At 40.5% G+C, this 21,916-nt stretch overlaps 1 protein-coding gene across 1 annotated transcript; it reads right to left on the reverse strand.

Annotated features, from left to right (window-relative positions):
* Positions 1-4,828: 4,828 nt before the first annotated feature.
* LOC122995298 (lissencephaly-1 homolog B) lies at positions 4,829-21,671 on the reverse strand. The gene is made up of 11 exons (XM_044370410.1): positions 21,461-21,671; positions 12,770-13,070; positions 11,385-11,469; positions 11,218-11,292; positions 10,826-11,032; positions 9,154-9,322; positions 8,696-8,798; positions 7,337-7,565; positions 6,615-6,716; positions 6,371-6,527; positions 4,829-6,184 (listed from the first exon to the last, which is right to left on the reverse strand). Exons 2-11 carry the CDS (start codon positions 12,799-12,801, stop codon positions 6,111-6,113), a joined length of 1,233 nt encoding a protein of 410 aa, XP_044226345.1. The 5' UTR covers positions 12,802-13,070; positions 21,461-21,671; the 3' UTR covers positions 4,829-6,110.
* Between the last annotated feature and the right edge of the window lie 245 nt (positions 21,672-21,916).

Genomic DNA, 21,916 nt, shown 5'->3' on the forward strand with positions numbered 1-21,916 from the left:
TGACTTGATTTCCCTTTAATGCAGTAGGCCGAGTTTAAGGCTTAAATCATAAGCATTCATGCCAAATTGTAAGTTTTAACAATTAAATATTAATAGGAATCTGTTTTACACCACATGTGTGACGTGATTACAATTTTTTTTATTCAATTGTGCAGAAAATAATAATTTGTAATAATGTGTTTTGGACATATTGAGATGAATAACTATCATATCTGTCATTTAAGGTCTACATATAATTTTTTTTTTTTTTTTTTAAGATAAGCTTGACTTTATTTCCTTTTAATGGAAAGAAACCAACTATGAGCAAGTAGATACATTTTCATTGTCATTTAAAAATGTTTATACTATTAAGTGGCAGCCAGTTAGAAAAAGATCTTATGGATATGTCTATTTAATTTTATAATTAAAAAAAACAGTTGTTGGTATCATTATGTTTGAATTTATTGAAAGGACAGCCCCTTGAGATGTAGCATCACATTTGTGTCCTATAGACATAAAATTATAAAACATACAAACAAAAACAGAATTACATAACAAACACACACTGCAAATACACAGACAGCTCGCTCACCCTCTCCCACCCACACCTCCGGCCCTCAGCTGTTGTACAAGAAAAACTGGATACACTGACCCGGATAATGAATGAATTACATCAGCATAAAGAGCAATTAAGCAGTTTGTCAAGCATAAACAGGTTGTTTTAAGATGAGAAAAGAAGATGTCCTGAAGCAGCAGAAAGAGGTAATAGATCCAACAAAAAGAGAAAGATTATTCCAGTTGGATGGAGCTTTGTACTGGAACGACCTGGAACGATCTGACTTCTTGGGGACAAAAAAAGGGGGATATTGCATATGTCTGAGAGGATATATGTTGAAATTGTTGTTTTAATGTCTTCAAAATGTTAACAAAAATGTTTTCTTGTATTATTATTCCAGTATCCCTCTTTTTTAAAAAATGCATTTGATTTCCCCTTCTTTCTTTTTCATTTCTACCAGACCAGTTAACCTGCAGCTCTTTCCCAGATGTCTCTGCTTCAGATTTATTGCATCACAAGGATTTTCTTTCTCTTTCTTCATTTTTTCCATATGGTATTATGCACTTATGTTCTACTTATGTTGGAGGTATGCTGTGACTATGTTAGATATGTAACAGCAGTAGTGTTTCATGCAATAGACTGTATGTCCCTCAGGGGGAGAAAAAAATCTTATTTTCATGTTATGATTAATGGTTTATGTTACAGTTGTGTGTTTGTCTATATACTGTATACATACAGATGCATGTATGTAGTGTGCGCATGGCTGCATGGTAACAGTCTTTGATTGGACACTGCTCAGTCGTATATCCTCTACCCCATCACAGCGTCTAAGTGTCTCAGCCAATCAAAACAGCAGCTCAGAGGTACATAAGAGCTGCCTTTGCCACGCCATGCGCCCTGCCAGCACATACAAACCTACTAACACCATTACTAGCACGACTGTCAAGCCACAGATTAGTTTTCCAGGTTTGCCCAAAACAACCTAAAACTCAAGATGGAAAAAAAAAAGAACAAGGGTGTGTGTGTGTGTGTGTGCGCGGGCGTGCACGTGTGTGTGTGTGAGCAGGGTAGGAGTCGTTTTGCAACAGGCTGAAGCAGCATGACAGCACATATGGGAGAAAATGAATCGAGCAGAAAGGGAAGAGGGAGGGGAACTGGGAATAGAGCGCCGCAGCACATGTTTAGCACATGAGGGATAGGGATGTATGCATATACAGAGGAAAGAGAGGAGGAGGAAGAGGGGGTGGCTTGGAAAGACAGGAGAGGGTGGGAGGGATGTGAGGCGGGGATGGGCTGACCCAGTTAGAAGTGCTGCATCACTAGTGGATCTACAGAGCAGAGACAAAGAGGAAGAAATGGAATACGGGAGACTTAAAACAGAGAAAGTGTTTAAACAAAATAACAAATGCACGGAGCAAAGAGTGGCACAGACATGAGGGGAGGAAAAAGGATAACTTTATTGTTTTGCTTTGATTCAACTTGAGGATTTGTTGCCTGAATCAAGAAACACGTGCTACATGTATGCGATGAAAAAGCAGTGTCTCTCAATAACAGGTGGTTCTAATATTCTTCACACATAAAAAAACAGAGGATCAAACATGTATTTTACACTCAAAACCCATTTCCATAACCCTAAACTTAACTACATCACAAACCAGATCCATAACCCAAACTTAACACTTTGATAAAATCTCCCAAACAATCCATATTTAATCTTATATCAGAAAACTTAAGTAATTTAAGAGATTGACAACATGCTGTGAATTAAATGTGGTAGATTATCATCACTGGCTTATTTCTTTGGGTGTGCACAGAAAATGAAAAATACACGGATATTTAGACGTTATCAGATCTTAGACATCTATCTAAAACACAGAACTTCAAATCTGAACATTAAATAAGACAGAATACTTATGTTTACACGACCCACTACTCCTGTTACAACCATAGTCCTTGTCAAGTCAAACAAAAATGTCGTCACTTTTAAAGGCTTTTCTGTATCTTACAGCCAATATGAGGGCATAATAAAAACAAAGGCAAATCCGCGTTAATGTTTCCTTTCAGCTTCCTCCCCTCGAGACACGAGATGTTCAGGTTTATTATCTTTTCCATTACATCCATGTGATCCACTCACACACTTGCTCATGCTGCAAGGAAGTGGCCGTTTGCTTCCTTATAGGGACATGGACCTCTCAACACGCTCGACCACTAGAGAGCGCCACATCCTGTGACTTCTTCCAAAGCTACTCCACACATCCCCAGCATCCTCCTCCTCCTCAGGCTTTACGGGGGGATTAGAACGCTGGTCACGTAAACTATAGTGGGACTCACATAAGGTATAGTGGGATGACATACAAACCTATATATTAACACAGACCCCGCAGCTGTCTGTGCTTCATTTGCACTTGAAACTACTAGTATCTGTCTGCATATGTTTAATAAAGAAAAACCAGCCTGCTGTATGAAATCTATCAATCCTACGTGAGAGAATCAATACTGCTGCATCTGACGGGGACAGGCCTGTTATATACACTGACCTTGAAACCCCTCCACTCTTCTCACGCCAGCTTATCTGAATCAATGCTGGCTTCTATCTCTCTGCAGCTCCTTTCACTTCCTTCTCTTGGTCACAAATTTGTATTAACAGTTTTGTCAGGGTGAGAGAGAAATGGGTGACCTAGAAGCAATATAAATGAGAAAGTGAGCTTCTTCTAGCTTGTTTTGATGTCTTTAGCGTGTATGTGGAAGGGGGGTGGGAGGGGGGGGGGCAGTGTGCAAGGCATGAGAGAGTGGTGGCTGGCGGATGTAGGCCAATGTTTCTACTCCAGTGCATCTGTTGAGAAACAGGAGTTTTCAGACTGGGACAGGTTTCTTATCCTTTCATTAAGTCACATGGAGCCACTTCTCACTTTCATCTAGCTTGCCCGGTTTCCGCCCTTCATCTTATTCAGTCCAAAGCGTTGCCACTGGCCTTTTTCTACATGACCCTTGTGCTACAACCGCTTTCCTTTCTGCATTCATCCTTGCCACTCCCCGTTTCTCCACCCTCAAAGACCTGCAGGACAGAACAAGGTGTGGTGCTTGCACACTTGCCATCCTGGCAACTGTTGCCAGGATACTGCAGTGCACAGAGTAAGAGTAATTGCTGTGTGGGTGAGCGAGCAGGTGTGTGCGAGTGCAGAAGTAGGCTGGGGTACTGTACATAATTGATAAGGGGGCCTGAACTGTCCCTGCTGCCTCCTGACGGCTTTGCCTCTTTCCACTCTGAGCTCGCAGTGTAATTGGACTGTACCTGAGGAATAAACGTCAAGAGTTATTAAACTATCCTCTCCACATCACACTTAATATATTTTAGTTTACCACACCCTCTCCCAACTGATCATTCATTAAAAAATCACTATGACTGGACTGATCTGTTCCTCCTCTTTCTGCATCAGTAGCAGCAATGACTCAGCCTCTGACCTCAGACAGAAGTTGCCAAAAGATACTAGTGTGCTTCAGTGTAGCACTAAACCAACATCTGTGCTGCTGAGCCTCAGTTATACATAAATAATATTTCCTGTCTAGAGCAGTTTTCCAACTTTTGTCTGGTGACCCATTTCTTTCTAAAGGCTTCACTCTGATGATTTTAAGTAATGAGATGAAAATCTATTAAAATGAACACTTCTTTTTGAAGGCCGCAGGTGGGAGTTCATTAAATCAGAAGCCATTCTCACAAAATCAATGTGTTATAAGGCCGTTATCAGTTAACATGTCCCAAAATTACATTTATTTGCCTTAATTTTTGAGAAACAAATTGTACTTTCCCAATACCAGAATTTAATATTATCAAGTGTCATAGTTTTGTTTTTGTTTTTTTGTAACAGTGACCCTGCATTAAACAGTTAATATCTAAACAGCAAAACCTGAAGACAATAATGTGTGACATAAAATACTGCACTAATTGTGACTCAAATCAATTTCAAGTAATTCTGCCTAATTAGAATCTAAAAAATGTTTATATCTCAACACAAACATCTATCAAACCAGTATTCTTCAAAATATGGATATTCCAAGGTAGGAAAAAATGCAGCGCCACACAGCTATACCACTGTGATCGCAGCTGCCTTTGCCAGCATTTGTACATTTATTATATAAATATATTATTAGATGTGAGATGGACTGGAAAGTGTGCTGCAGGATCTAACCTCGCTAACTCCAACCTTTGCGGTGGTAAACCCTGTCTGACTCCCTGAAGTTTTCCCTCATCTCATTTCACCTCCTGTCCTCAAAGAAAGCACACAAACAAATGACTTATATTTACAGAATTTTATTTAATTATGTTGCAAACAATGACATCCAGATATATTGATACACAACTTTTTTTTTTTTTTACTGTGCGTGTATGTGCATTTGTGAGTGTATGTGTATGTGTGTGTAAAGAGAGCAGTGAGACCACAGAAAGCAGAATGAAAATCCCGTGTGAGGGAGCCCTCAATGGGTTAACAAGGCAGAGATAGCGAGCAAAGAGGGCACTGGGCGATTCTCTGGGGTGACATACACACACACAAACCTCTTACAAGGTGAGCAGACTTTTTCCTCTGTAAAACACACTTTTGCTATGGGGGGGCGTGTGCCTGTGCTCTCAGCAGCTTAGGGATCGTTAAGGTCCTGTGAGTGTCTACTAGAAAGCAAGTTTTGTTAAAAGAGATGAAGTAGTATGAATGAACACAGTGGGTGAGAAGCTTTGCCTCCTCCTCTCTCCTCTGACCAGAGCAGAGATGGCGGAGAGATTCTCCTGTCGTAATATACAGACACACACACACACACAATGTATACACACACATGTACACGCGCACTCACCCACAGAACCTTGTGTGATTCAACTGAGGAGCTGCATCCTGCTTCATTTTTTTTTTTCTTTCTTTCTTCAACTTGTTATCATCTTATCCTGGACAGCTTCCACTCGTTCTCTTTCTTTTACACTTACTTTCTTCACACCCTCTCTATCACCATCCGCTCAGCGACAGACCACAACGATGGAGGCATGGAGTAAAACAAAAACTAAACAAAACCTAAACCCCCTTCTACAAGGGGCGCTGTTGGTTTTCGTGCACTGTCAGTTAAACCGGAATCCACCTGCGCCAGCACACAGGAATATTTACCCTTTGACCCGACAGGAAGTCATAACAACAGTATGCAAATTCGGCAAATTTAACAGTATACAATTTTTTTTTGTTTGATTCACCATGCAAGGAATACTTCTTATCTTTTGAGTGTGTTTATGTGTCAGAGATTGCGTGACATTTATTAAGCGTACCCTACATCCAGAATAATTTACATAAAAGGACAATAGTCATCTTAATAGGGCTGGACCGATGTAGGGGAGGCGGGAAGGAGAGGGGAGAAGGAGGGGAGGGGGAAGGGGAAGGGGAGAAGGTAAAGCGCCATGGTCAACTATGGTTTGGAGTGCGAGAGTTGAGGGGCTGGGCTCGGTGTCGGGACAGAAGGGAAGAGGGCCGGGATAGGTTGGGGATATAGGGCTGCTTTTGGAGTTGGGAGGGAAGCAGGACAGGGCAAGAGATGGGAGACAGTCTCAGCGGCACTCCCAGACTTTGACTGTCTGATCGACACTGCCTGTCACCACGTAGGGAGCAGTCTTGTGGAAATCTGCAAGAGAAGTAAACACTTGTTTAGGTGCTGCGTTAAAGATAAGCTCAATCATTTAAATAACAAAAATCAGCATCTGAAGGGGAGCATTTCCAGGTTCTGTATTTTTATAAGTTCAGTAAAAGTTATTGTTAAATGTTTGAGAAGCAGAAGATGCTAAATTAATTCCATTAATAACCGTCTTACCAAGAGAGGTAACAAAGTGTTCATGGGCACACAGGGTCTTCATGCAGCGCTTGTTCTTGTAGTCCCAGATCCTAATGGTTTTGTCGTCAGCACAGCTCACTATGAATCTTCCTCCAGGATGCACCAATACCCCACGCACCCAGTTGTCATGTCCCACCTGAAGAAACAAAACAGATTATCCTCCGCTCCCCTCACTCCTAAGCAGTAACACTGAGATTGTCATAGGAACCATCACACTACGCACCAGAGTCATAAGGCAGATGCCAATGCTGACGTCCCACATCTTAATTGTTTTATCTCTGGATCCAGACAGAAGGAAGGGGCCAGGCTTTCCACTCTTCTTGCTCTGCAAAACAAAAGATACATGGAACATGTACATTGGCTAAATGAAAGACAACAATGCAGTTTGCTACCAAAAGGTGCCTTCTTAATGTAGTAGAGTGGCAGTTCACGTTATTATGATATCAATGATAAAAATATTGAAGAAAAAAACGCTTCTCTTTAAACATCACTGTGTGTTCCTGTTGCAATGTTGCCACTTCAGTCCCACCATCCACTCAAATCACTACTGACTGACAGACACATAACATTAAAGTCCCTCTGATAAGGAAAGACGAGACTATAAACAAAGATGCAGATATGTAAACTGCATATTTTAAAAAACGTATTCTTCACACATGCCCAGCTGACTGTGACAGACTGATCTCATCTTTCGTGATACATAGAATTTCTAACGAGGTGACTGTCGTAACAAAAGCTTCACTTAGATCCCTGAAATAGTGCCTCTTCTGTTTCCTCCTAAGTTTACGGTTTTATTCAGTGTGGTAATTTCTAATGAGACAGTCATTCATGTAGTGCACGTGGTCTGCCTTTGCTATAAACAACTGTGGGAAACCCTGCAGCTGAACCAAACACACACTACATCCTCTGTAGGTAAATGTCCAATCCTGCAGCAGGTGTACGTACCTCTGAGCCTGTGGCCTCCAGGATGGTGGGATGGGCACTGTCAGGGGCCCATGCGATACATTCTACCACATGTTCATGCTCCCGCAACTCGGCTTTGCACTCCTTTGAAGAGACCACCCAGACACGCACTGTCTGGTCATTAGAGCAGCTGGCGATCAACGAGCCGTCCTGGTTGGGACGCACCATCCTCACCCACTCCCTGTGGCCTGCAAAGGTCTTCACACAGTACCTACAGATGGGAATATTGTACAAAGTTAAATTATGGATGTGCAGCTTTAAGCATAAATTCACTGTAATGTAAAGTAACGCAATATTACCAGGAATAAAATTAAAGCCGTGGGAGGGAAGAATTAAAGTACGGGAAATGAGAATATGGAAAAAAAAAAAAAAAAAAAGACAATGAACTATTCACAGATGGAAGTTCCCGTTACAAAAAGAATGGTCTACAAAAAAAAAAAAAAAAAACCGAAAGGTCATGGTTGGATTTTTTTTTCCCAGCACTACATTCCCTTGCAACACGTTTGCTTTCTCTCACATTAAGTTCTCCCTCTGATCCATGAAGGAAGGCTGAGCTGTATTATGATATAATATTATGTATCAGTTACAGTCACAGCACGAGTGGGCGACCCCTCAGCTGTAAGTCTATGTCACTGACTTATGAGAGATAACTAGCGGAGACTAGTTAGCCTAGTTCTATACACTTCGTTATGACCAGCTGCTGCTACAGCCATGCTTTAACTGTTGCTGAAATTATGGCTGTGGCTTTGATTGTTATGATGACTGAAGCTGTTTGGTTGTTAATGGATGTAACTAACTATTAACTGGCTGTGCAGGCTGAGCGGATGAAGCTATTCTTGAACTCCTGTGGTGTATATATTGATAAAACATCTGTCATATTTGATAGAAGCACCAGGTTCAAGTCTTTCAGGGCTAATGTTAACAGGAGCAGTTAAGAGCAGCCACATTCCCATAGCCACATCTGTAGCACCGTAAATAACCACAAATGCAGCTGTAGCTCTAACATTAACTGTATCCACAGCTTCAACTGTAGCTCAACCCACAGCCAGACAGAACAGCTACAGCTACAGCTGTGGTCACAACCAGTGGCTACTGTCGGAGCTCTGCCTTTTCATGAAGAATAATTAGCAATAAACGCTGAACTTTAAAGTGTGACATCATCTTTCCCTTCTGTAATATCTGACTGTATTTTAACTCAAGAACTGGCCCGAGACACAAAGAGTAACTGCAAGGTAAAGCAAAAGTAGTTCAGAAAAACATTCCCACCATCACCTTTCTGGGGCCTCGTACCAATGACAGCACATAGTACTGAGAGTCAAAACAAGGTTCCCCCTCACTTACCCAGTGGCCACTTCCCACATCTTGATGGTCTTGTCTCTGGAGGCAGACACTATGTGGTCACCATTTGGCATGATGGCTACAGACGACACATTGTGATCGTGGCCTGGACGACACAGTCAAGAGTTTAGTTGTGTTACTGGTCTGAATTCATCTTAATACTTAAACCACCAAGACAGATTTATGTTTCCAAAAACTATTGGGTTTCTAAAAGAACATGAACCCTTCATTACAAATGAGGTTTGTGTTTAGTTTCATGAAAAAACTGAATATAAACCTTCATACACACTGGATCCACTTATGTGCATGTGAGTGTTTTACATCGTTATATCAAACACAACACCAAATCAAACTTTTTAGTGAAGTAGTTATACCTATTTCTAATTCAAATTGTATATAACAAGTGTCCTGTGTTACTGTATTAAATACAACACACTGTTATTCCTGTTATAATGTCTTACCATGCATTGTTCGGATGCACTCAAAACCCTGAAAGTCCCAAAGTTTGATGCTCATGTCAGCTGAACATGAAGCCAGAAGCTTCCCCGTCTGGTCAAAGGAGATGTCCTGCACAGAGTCTGTGTGGCCCTTTAGGGTTCGCTCAAAGTCCCCTGCCTCATAGTCCCACACCTAAAATCAGACAGACAGCTGCTGTCAATGAGTCACTTCAGTCTATAACCACAATAATCAAACAGAGCTCTATACCTTACCTAGAAGGTCAATTTTAATTATGTCTTGTGGCCTAAGAGCGAAACTTATTATATTGACATGATGTCGAGGCATGTCAGACGAGGGATGGGACAAGTTTTAGTAGATGTAATATCAGATGACAAATGTGTTTTTTGACACCATCAAAAGGCAGTAAGGGGTGCAGGTTAGATCAAGTGTTTTGACATTAATCTCAAATTTAACTTTCAGAAAGTGTGGACATAGACATGCAGGTTACGCGATTTAAACAAACAAAGCTGTTTCATTTAGTTAAAAGTAATAAAAATTAAATGATCTGCTGACATTGTTTACTCGCTAATCAATAAAAAGGCTAAAAAGGAAATTAGAGGGATGGGTCGAAAGAGAAACAGATTTGCATATTTCCTAAGGCGCAGTGTTCTGGGAGTGTTGCCTCTGACAACAAGAGCATCAGCCCATCTCCACGTAGATGAGCAGTGACAAAGCAGAAAAAAGAAACTGAGCAGGGAAGGAAGGGAAGCAGAGAGGGAGGGAGGGAGGGAGGGAGGAGGATGATAAAGGGAGGAGGCAGAGGGGGGAAAGTGTGTTGAAGCAGAAGCACAGAGGATAAAAAGAGAGAAAAGCCTCAGATCTGCAGTACAGCTTTGATCTGAAGGGTCAGAGCTGCGGAGGCTATGTTGTGGTGCGCTGCAACGCTCACTGATTTTGCTTGTAAATGCTGCTGCACGCAGCCAACTCTGTGTTTTAATATTCCTGCAAGAGACGCATTTTCAAACGAAAGCTCACTCTTGAAAAGACTTAATATTATGTGAACATAACAAAAGCAAAGTCTGAAGAACACACAAGAGATCTCTTGATGAACAAATTGATGCATAATATATCAGTGATAAGACTGTTAATTCTTGACATTGATGCATTGATATGTTGTAAAGGGGTCATTTTTGTGACAGAAGCCAGTATTACAGTAGGTCAATTAGATTTTCTTAAACTATGAAAAACATTTTTTCACAATATTATCAATTTAATCCAATTTCATCAATACATACATAATATATCAATACCATTTCTCCCAGTCTACTGGGATACATTTGTACAGAGTTGCCAGTTGTACTGTAGGTGCACTAAATGTAATACTGTCTAATGCAACAGCCCAGCAATAAAGCCCAGTGTTTGTTGAAACTGTCAAAGGAATTGATTTATCTCTGTGGACTTTCTGGAGCTGTAGTGGTTTGGAGCTGTCGATTGTATTGCATTACTTTGAATGGTGTTTCTAATATTTTGTCATCCCCCACAGACATAAAGAGGTTTGACAGTCTCAAAAAAAAACTGAATATGATAAATTCATGAAATTAGGATTTATGAGCATGACTACTGGGTTGCAATATCTGCATCAGATGCATTTTGAAAATGGGAACTCAGTGTATAAACCTGCTTATTAACACACACCTTAATAGTAGCATCCTCAGAGGCTGTGACCATGACAGAGAAGACAGGGTGGAATATGACTCGTGTGACTGGAGCGCGGTGCCCACTCAGGGCATATCTCTCTGGGGGGCGGGGGATCCATTCTTTGGGGTCTCTCTTCTGACCCACAGATCCTCCATGTGTCATCTCCTCCTTCGCTTCATTCAACTTTGACTCCAACTCCATCACCTGAGTAGAGGTGAGGTAAGTTTAGAGATCAGGTGATCAGAAAACTCTTATCCCAACTATTTTACAGTATCATGCCATCTATACGGTTGTTTAGATCATGACAACGATACTCCTTGCACTTCATATATCAAACATCTCAGACAATAATAAAATACAACATCAGCTTGCACACAAACATTCCTTACCTTCTTCTGTAATCTGATGACTGAGGTCCATTTCTTTTCCAAAAGCCCTGCATACTTTTTATCTACCTCTTCATTCTATGAAAGGAGAAAAAAGGAGACACTAAGAAAAATAATCCACATCTCTCTTGGTAAAAACTTAAATGTACACAATTTTTTTTTCTCCTTACCATATCTAACTCTGCCTCTTTCTTGAAGGTGGAATAGGCCTCCTCGTATCCATTGGAACGGAGATAGTCGGCTATAGCCCGGTTTCTGAGGAAAAAGTAGAATAAAATAGATTGAAAGGTTTTAGGTGTTAACTGGTCACAAAATTCACCTCACAGATGCTTGCATATCCCCTCAGCCACTCTGAAGTGGTTAACAACAGTGCAGTTTCATTTGATTATGTCCAAAATTGTGCTATATTAAATTACATGTCCAAGTGAGGTTGCCATTTATTATATATTAGCTCCACCTTAACAAAAAAGCTGGTTCCTCCTTAAAAAAAAAAAAAAAAAAAAAAAAAGGAGACCACACCCTGTCTAACAGATGGGAGCACTGGGAATCAAGTTTCACAGTTCCACTTTAAATGTAAGCAAATCTGAATAAGCGCCAAAAGAAATTACTGTGCTTCAGTGAAGAAAACAAAACACAAAGACCGAATCACTGGGAAACTGTGTTTTGTGCTGCTATGGAAACCAGAAGGAACACTGGGCAAGGACGGGCAACCACAAGCACATGGAAACAGCCTTAAACACACATATAGACTTGCAGACAAACAACACAGATGTACGCAGACACAGTTATATAAATGAGTGAAACAGCTTCTTTTTGAGATGAAGGGTGAATATTTCATGAGTAACGGTGCTAAATTTAGGCTTCAGCTTCAGGCCTTGTTTCAATGGCTGATAATTGTAACCCTGATACCACAGTCTGTTTTGGACTTTGATTGTTAAGCCACCACTGGCAGAAGGATTTCCATGCAATATCCAAATCAAATCATGTTTTAAACCTGGTTCTCTTGACTTCTTTGATTCACATCTAAATACTAAGATGTTTTGAGCTGTCTTGGACTGGAATGTATTGAACTGGGGGTGCATACCGTATGATCAGCCAGGCAGATACCCCTGCGCGGAGCTGCCCACATTAACCAGTCATCATTTTGTTAAGTTCCTTCTCCTTCCCCATCCCCCTCACTTCTTTGCTCCTGTCATGTGGGTTATGAAATATTCACTAAGTAGCTATCAAGTGAAGCACCTTGAAGTTCACATTTTTTCACATTTCCTTTATGATTGCACATACTTTATGAAGGAATGCTCTTCCTCACAACATCTGCATTAACATCTTCTGGATGACTTAGCCAAAACAGCTTCTATCAAGAGGGGAAATTATATAACGTACATCTATGCCTGTAGACAAACTTCTAGGCATTGCTAAAAAGCCTACATGTACATGCACTTTAATGCGAGTACACCATGTGCATAAGCAGAACATGCGTGTTCCTCAATGTGTCAGTGCTTGTTTGCATGTGTAACGAGCCTTCACACCCACATATTTACATCCAGGAACTCACAGTTCGTCTCTTTGTCTCTGAGACAGCACCATGGTGGCTGCTGTTCTCTCCCTCTCGGGGAGTTGAGGGTGAGGTGATGATCAGGGGGGAGTACGGCTGGGACGTGTGGGGTGGGGAGCTGTCCGATCCCTCAGCGGTGTTTTTCCTTCAGAGATGCCTGGGGGGGGTGGTGGTGGCAAAAAGAGCGCCACGCAGAGGAGGGTGGACTGGAGATACTGCTGTCAATCAACTGTCGGGACAAACGCTCCACGATAATTCACAATGGCCCAAATCTCTCTCACTGATCAGACGTGTCCATCACCTGATGAAGAGAGAAGAGGAGATAAAAACAGGAAAGCTGATGGTCAGACAAAATAATTGTAGGACTGACAGAAACAGTTGTGCAATCAGTTGACTCCCATCTGTATTAACAAAACTAGGTTCACAAAAAGTTCCCTACTGCTATTAAATTTTACTTTATAATCGCATTTTCTAATCTGCTCTTTCAAGTCTGAGTACTCAAGAATTGATACAAAAATCATCCTATGGTACCATTAAACTTTAAACAAGGATTGAGTGAATGAAGCTGAGAGGCAAGAAAGTAGGAAAGTACAACAATGTTTTCTGCAAGGAGGGGAAAAGCCCTCTTAGGGGCTCCTTGTCATCCATGTTCATTCATGCAATGCTGCATACATCTTCTGACACTTTAATACTGCCACAAACTTTACTCAATTTCCATACATATTACTAGGGCTGTAGTCAACCAAAGAAAATCTTGGTCGACTAAAATCATACATAATCTTCAACTAATCGATTAGTCGCTTGATTGTGGGGGGGGGGGTGTAATGGGACAGAGTGCACAGTGAACTCAGCAGCCACACATTTCTCTGTTCTGTATTTCCCTGTTTTGTGTCTTCAGGTTAGGCTAACCCATTGTTGCTAACTTTGGAGCTAACCCCCTTCACTTTTCCAGCATTTGGGGAAACAACAGACGTGACTTTTTAGCATTTATTAACTGACACACTGTAGTCTGTACTGTACATTTACTGCCAGACTGACAACTGACTACTAACCTTTTCCTCTGCCCCGCTCGCATCCACCGTCACTTCTCTGCCCCTCGCTCTTTCCCACACGCTACGCAAACATACTCCTTAATGGAGCCACGCTACCAATAGTTTCCCTGGCAACGACAGAGGTTGACTCATGTACCGGAACAGCGCTGCACAGAGACTCCCAAACGCTGTCAATTTCAAATCAAAATCAAATATTAAATTTTTTGGGGGGGCCTGGCGGGGGTTCTCGTTGTGTCATTATGGAGAAACACAGATTCAGTAGACGTTCAATAAACATTGAGTATAGTTAGACCCAGCGGTCTCCATTAGGTTGGAAGAGTTCAAAGTTACAATGAAAATAGTGAAAATAACATGGAGATTATTCGACCAATGAGAATTTAGTCAGACGAGAGCATATCGACCAACTAATCGACCAGTCGACCAGCAGACTACAGCCCTACATATTAAAAACAAATATTTACTGTACAACTTGGACTGAACTAGCAACTCTTTACCTTCTGCCCATTTGATCTGAACCTCTTGAGTTGCATAAGCAAAGGATCATTTTTAGGGTAGCAGCGAATTCTGCTGATTTTACCAGCACAACTACCAATTATCTTATCAAACCATATAATTTTTGGACTTCATTAATTGTGCCAGTGGGAAATGCTGACGCTGACTCTGACTGTGGGAGTTAGAAACATTTTTATCTAGATTTTGATTTGAATTTTGGGACAATGAGTCCATCCCGACAGAAGCACACAGATCAACAGCTCATACTGGAAAAATCAAACCCACCATTCAGTGATTGTGAGGCTAATATTCACTTTCTGAGCTTCAACACTGCTGGCACCTGGGGCCACAATAGCACTAAGCTGCTTAGCGGCTAGACTAGACAACCTAGAGTCTCTGTGTGTGTGTGTGTGTGTGTGTATGTGTTTCTAAGTGATAGAGACCACAAGTCCTCCATACAGCTGACAGCGCAATGTAAAGAAGGGACTTGATGGTAGCTAACAGGATTAACCCCAGACATGGAGAGAGAACCTTAACGGCAAGCCGCCCTTGTCTGTATCATTGTCTGGTGTGTCGCTCTTGTCCGTTTCACCGTCTGTTGCTGCTTCTAAACAACTGGCTTCAGGAAAATTAAGATGTGAATGATGCTCAATCGGAAAATTGTCATAACATTCTTAATTGTTTCCTCATCTACATACATTTCTTTGTGACAGATGAGCACTTTAGCATTTCCTTTCAGTGCACGGCACCGCAGCCGCATTGGACAACAAACATTTAACCTGGGACACGCCTGAAGTGTCCTGAAAAGAACTCATCTTTCCTGCCTGCAAACATGATAAGTGCTCTGAGCTGCGAGGACAGAGCTAGTGATTTTAGCTTAGCTGCACTCTCAGCATAGTTCAAAAATAGCCATTTGACCAAACAGAACAACCTCCAAACTGTTACGTAACCGAGACAGTCTCGGTAGCTTTTGTACCTGCCTGAGACTCCTGAGCTTCACCAGTAACTGTGTTTGACAGAAATGATAAAGGATCATGCAAAATAAACAAGTGACAGCATGAGGCCTGGTTTAAGTCAGTTAAAAGCATTTCCAGGAGTCCTGCAAGTATCCTCCAGTTATTGCATTGACATGCAAATAAATGCAGCTATCCAGGCTTAGTGCTACTCAATGGGAACATGGTCAGAGAGTCATAAATCAAGGCGAATGGTTCCAAGTCCTTTCTATGCATCCGGCTTATCAAAAGAAAATGATGTAGAAGAGGTTTGTTTAAAACCTGTGACTGTCTGTCCAGTCAATCCATTCTATGTCTGGTTATATAATGATTATTTATGTTTTTCTTTTAATCAATTTGTACACATCAACAGGAAGCTACTTAAGAAAGGTGAAAGTCAAACGGTTTGCAGTGTTATGATACAATATATGAGGTATTCGATTCATGTGGGGAAACCACCTAGTGAGATGTAAACACAAACAAAATAAAACATAATAAACCAAAACATTTTCAGCTATAAGGAAAGTCTGGAGTTTGGCTTTACAGATGGTCACATTTAGCTACAAAGAAACAGTTGGTTCATAAAATTGTCAGACCTTGAAAATAACATGGCAAGTCTACTTCAGTTCCCTCACTGTTCAACAGACAACAGTCTGAAGTCTTGTTCAAACATTACTAAAACCACAGCAATCTGCAGTTTTAAGTCCTGCCATGGGATAAAAAATTATCACAAATACTTGACAAGTGTTTCCAAAATAGACTGAATATAAGATTGTGGCTTAGTGGCAGTGAGAGTGTATCCCCGACTAAAAAGGCCTGAGTTTGATCTCTAGTGTGTTCATGAGATAAGGTGAAGTATCAGTGAGCAAGACACTGATTTGACCCCATCCTGCTCTTGAGGGTACCACGATCTGGGTGACCTCATAAACAAAACACAGGGAGAAAGAAAACTGTACTCTTTTAGTACATGAATACAAGAGCGCCAGCTTGAATTTTGAGCTACAGAACATCTGTATGAAGTGTAACAGGGATAAAAATTTATGGAAATGCCAGGAGGGGCCTGTTGAAATGATCTTCACATGAAGTCATTGCTCTTGCAGATATTCAGCGCTCATACAATAACACAAATGAGATAAACCGAATGTCCATAAGTAAAAGCCATAGTGAGGCAACTAAAGATCCAGCTGCAGGCAGCAGAAGATTTAGAAGGAATACGAAAAACATCTGAGAAACAAATTTTACTTTAGCATTTAAAAAAGGTAAACCACAATGAGGTTTACCTCAGACTAATTTATGGTTCTGGGTGCGCAGTGTTGTGTCCTGTTCTTATAAAGTACTGCAGATAAAAAGACAATAATAATCAGCAATACTTTACCAATATTGGGACTGAAACCTACAACTGGGGCTGAGTGATTAGCCAATAGGATTGTCCATTGACTTTCTGTGGATTCATCTTGTGATGATATAATTGTATCGTGTTACCAGGGATGGGTTTCAATAACATGAAAACTTTGGCTGTTCTCTGGTTAATGTCCTCTATGCAGCTGGTGTCTGTATTCAGCCAAAGACTGTTTGAGTGAAAAGACAAATCACTCTGTAACACCACTGTAAGACTGCAAGTGCGTGTGACTGTGTGTTTTTGTAGTTCCTCAGGGACCAACAAAGTGGTCACTCTTATCTAGAAATCACCATGATCCATATCGTGTCAACATTTTAATCTGATCAGTTTCATATTTTTGAATCAGGACCTTCAGTATTTAAAGTAGCTCCTGAAGCACATCAGGCTACAGTTGTTAATTGAATGTGTAAGATACATTTAATTAATATTTCATATATTACGCTGCTTATCTCATGTAGATACAGGTTGTGAACATTTAATAAGCTGTCACTAAAAACTGAGTTACTGTCCTCTTGGCCAACTGAAGATGATTTGACGTCTTTGAGTTGCAGTTACTTTCCAAATTAATGATCTCAAGCAAATTGCGGGCTGCATGATTAATCAAAAGACAATCACTATCTAGATTCAGGCCTTGTGCGATCTCATTGTTATGCGACAACGATTCTGCAGTGTTTGTATTAGCAAGGAGATCCACTGCATCAAAAATGAACGCAGCTAATTTCTTCTTAACCTGCATCAACAAATAACAAGAGTGCGTTGGTCCACGTGACAAACTGTGCACATGTAAAGTGGGCAGGACATCAATGAGACACAGCCGAGTAAAATACTCGAAAGAAAGAAAAAGCTTCTTAGGAACAAGAAAAAATTTGTCAGTCACAGAAACCCGGTGCTGCTGAGGAAGAACGAATATCTGGTTATGCCCAGTTGTGACAAACATGCGTTCCTTCAACTGTATAAAAAGTTGTTCAGTCTGCTATGTAAAACCAGATTCAAATGTTTGACGTCATCAATAATGACGCTCAAAAAGCACTAACATTACTTCTCCACCAAAAGTAACATAGCAAAATTTGTACAACCACCTGAAACATCATAATAACAGCAGGCAAACTTGAGCAGAAACCATCAGCCAACCACTCAAACATCTAAGTTAAAGACTAAAGATTTACTTATTGCTTAAAGTGAGCCACAGATACGACTCTGATCACCACCGTGAAAGAAAGGATTAGCTAATGCTTTGCTAAACAAATGCTTCCTCAACTGTTCTTCATGTTGTGCTACATGATCTTAAACCCCTAGACTACTCAGACACCTGCTCTAATGTTGTACACTAATATGACGAGCAGTAGCTCAGCCAGAAATGCGAACAAATTATCATTTTGAGGCCACATCAGATTTATGATCGAGCTGAACTATGGAATCATACATGAGCCTGACAGGTCGTTTTTAATCAGTAACAACTTAATCATGAATGGCTTTACAACGAGCTTCACACTAGACTGAAGCCGGCTCTTAATAACTGCTGGAGGTTAAAGGTTGAAAAAAAGATTAGGCGGATTTGTTTATGGATCTAACATTATGAGAGAGCAGCTTCCCTTTATAACTAGACTAGGCCTCTGTGTCTACTGGCTACAGGTGAGCTGTGTATTAGTTACATTTTTTAAATAATATTTTTTTAAAAACACACACACACACAGGAAATCACTTTCCAAAGGTGTTATAAAGAGTAGATGACACACACCATTGATTATTCTTGTATTTAGAGTTTCATATAATTAAAAAAAGCTATGTAACAACTAACAATCCTCTCCTCCTCTCAAGAACTATAAAATGTCAGCATACCATATTGTCTGGGTTTAACTGTGAAATATAAAAAGGTTAACAGATGACCGGACTAAGCTCCCATTAGTCTACAATATCAGACTGACTGTGACGTCAGTTATGCCTCATCTTTCTCAGAGGCCTGTAATTTTTTTCTTGAGACGAGCAGCATGTACAGCTGTGAGGTGACAGAGACTTTGCCTTTCTTCTCCAAATGAACACATATCAATCCTCGTATAAATGCAGCAATCTCCAAAACTATGTAAAAATGGATTTGTAAATGTAATGGTGTCATCTTTATATATTAAAATGAAACCCACAGGACTCTCCCCAGGATTTCTGAACATGATTATAAACTGAACACCTCTGGATTCTTGGCTATTGGTAAAATAAAATAAACGTGTTATAAAATCATTTGGTAACATGAGATGGACACCAAGTCTACAACTACTGATAAAGATCATTTTCAATTAATGCATCAATGTTTCCATTAAATCAATATATCTATAAAATGTAAGAAATTTGTTTTTAAAAAAACATCTGTTTCCCAAAACCCAAGGCGACATCTTCAAATGTCTTGTTTTGTCCGCATGCAAGGAACAGTCTAAAGACCAACAATATTTAATTCATCATGCTACTGTACAAAACAGAAACAGACTCACATCTGAGGATCTGGAACCAGAAAATGGTTCTCGTCCTTGCTTAATAACTGAATTAAACAATCTATTTAAAAAATTGTTGCTGATTGATTTACTGTTGATCGACTAATCAAACTGTTTCAGCATTTTATGTGTTTAAAAACACATCGTTAAAATAACTGAATATACATTGATAATTTAGATAGTTTCAGCCTTTGGGTGGGTCCATCTTTGTTACATCATTATTACAGCTTGAGCCAGATGCTATGCTATGCTATGCTGACTTTTATGAATGGATCATCAAGTCAAAACTGTCTTAATGAATTAAAACAAATGTCAAATGAAATTTCTAGTATGCTTAACTGTTTGCTTGCGATTCTTTGATGAGTATCTTACAAAAAGCATCACTGAATTTAGAAGGGATAATACAAAAAGGAAATGAAACCAGTCACTGGCACTAATTCTAACTTAACATCAAGCTTCCAGTCATCATGCTCCGTTTGTGTCAAGCTACCGAGCAATGCCCCTCCTTATGGGTGACCTTCAGGCCAAACAAGTCCCTGCTGGCACAAACAGATCCACAAGGCAATGTTTGATTACAAATCAGACATCATGGCAAATCAGCAATTTTTTTTTTCATTTAACTGGCAGCCTTCAGTACTTCACTAGCTCTCCTTAATCAAAGCTGTTTCTCCATGACAGGATTCACTGTTATAAATAGTCTATTGCCCCACAATAAAAACACTCGGTTCAAAAGTTACTCAATCTTTATCTGAAACATACCGCATGTGTTATCAATGCCAACAGTCAAGATTCAAATATAACAAGACAGTGACAGAGGATCAAAGCTGTTTCTTAATTTTCTATTAAGTATTGTCCTTTAATATGTGCAGTTCCTCTCATACATATAACTGCTTGAAAAAGAAGTGAGGTGAAGCGGGACGCAGGTAGAAAAGTAGCAGAATTAAAACCTTGACTGCATTTTCAACAGTAAGGCCTAGTTGTATTTGACAACATGTAATAGATAAAACTTTGATAATGATGGAGTATTTTTGAAAAATAGAGTGCATCTTTATAGCCTGAAAGGTTCACATCCTGTTGTACAGACATGGCCTCCGCATTTGCAATGTAATGCTTTGCAATGGCAGCAACTGGACAATTACTACGCAAACAATAAGCTAGTGAAAATGAGCTCATAGAGACAGATCTGTACACCTCCAGAGAAATCTGTGTGGCTTTGCTTATTACTAGTATTTCGTACTGATCCTTTTATAAGTCTCCACCCTGATTGTGATTCCTCAGACCTTTGTAGATTACCTCAAGGGGGCTTAAAGTAAGCATGATAACAACCTGCAAATTGGCTAAAGACTGATTTATTTCTTGGAGAGTAGGTCTGAGTTCAAAATCTTTCCCGGGTGACGTCTTTCCGAGCTTCGATGGCCACAAGGGCAAAGTTGCAGCAATGGCTCAGCAACGCCCTTTCCAGCTAACATTAGCTTAGCACGGTACCGGAGACGTTAACTGGAGCTGTCAGTTTGAGCAGACTGGATTTATAACACCACACAGTCGCCGTACCAGAGCACACAGAGGGCGTTGGTCTAAGCCAACAAATAGCTAAACGACATAGCTTCTTGTTATAAAAAAATACCCGTTAAAATGCATATGTAAATGGCATATGCATCCTAAATTTGATTATAGGGCCATTAATGTTAGCTGTTTTTCCCAAGTGGAAGACAAGTTATAGCGTTATTTAGCTGCACAAATTAAGCAGTTTCCACAACATATAAAGGTCAACAAGTCGAATTTAGCATTTAATTAATGCGTTTTCTAGCAACGTCAAAATATGTGCACCCGGCTGGGTAAAATATGGCAGCCTGCTGACAGCACCTAAGTTAGCTTAGCCGGCTAACTCACCACGATAGCTCGTCCACACAGAACTTCCATAAATAGACGTAACGCTAAGCTAACGTTAGCCAAATGTTCAGCAAGGCTTCACAACAAGTGTCCGGATACAAGTCACGCGTTGACCGAGGAGCAGCAACATGATTGTTAAAATGACAAGCACACTCAGTATAGTTGAAATAATGTAAACGTGACTGTATTTTAACGTCCAGTCTCTAAATCGATGCTTTTGTGAATGCCAACTTTGCCACCTAGCTTAGCTTAGCTTTCGGCCTCTCCGCCATTTTGAGATCGGAACGGGAAAGCGCAGACACTGCAGGCAAATCGTCGTCAAAAATAACAAGTCTTTCTAAGTGACAAAACAAACCTGCAGACGCGTGTAAATACTCCTAACTCACCCTCTGGCTAATGGCGATTCTCATATCCCTTCGGCTGGTCAACGCATGCGATGGGAAACTCTGGGTTTGATGTGGTGTTGTGACTTTTCACATCACCGGCAGTCGGTCAGATTTCTCCTCTTTGGTACCACCGACCGCGTTCACCCGGCCGCAGCTAACGGTCGCGATTGGATATCGGCGGCGCGCACGTTGAGTTGAGCGGCGGCGCGCGGCGTGCACATTTCTCGCTCTTGTAATTAAAGGGAAAATACACCATAAAATACATAACACTTAGAATAAAAATCATCTTTAGTGGACAAGTGTGTTTACGCATACAAGGAATTTGACCCCGGTTTAGTGGCTCTCAGTGTGCTTACACAAAATAACAAGCAGAATCTGTTTATTAGCCAAGTATGCAAGCATACAAAGAATTCGTCTTGGCGTTTGCTCCCACAAACGTAACATACAAAAATAAAA

The sequence above is a fragment of the Thunnus albacares genome, chromosome 13 (assembly GCF_914725855.1).
Source record: "Thunnus albacares chromosome 13, fThuAlb1.1, whole genome shotgun sequence".
Taxonomy (NCBI): Eukaryota; Metazoa; Chordata; class Actinopteri; order Scombriformes; family Scombridae; genus Thunnus; species Thunnus albacares.

Bases quoted from the DNA above. Each gene is read 5' to 3' on its own strand.
- LOC122995298 (XM_044370410.1), bottom strand. From the start codon at position 12,801: ATGGTGCTGTCTCAGAGACAAAGAGACGAACT. The intron at 7,566-8,695 runs GTAAGTGAGGGG...TCCCATCTGTAG, and splicing joins ATGTGGGAAGTGGCCACTGG to GTACTGTGTGAAGACCTTTG. The intron at 6,717-7,336 runs GTACGTACACCT...TTTGTTTTGCAG, and splicing joins TGGAGGCCACAGGCTCAGAG to AGCAAGAAGAGTGGAAAGCC.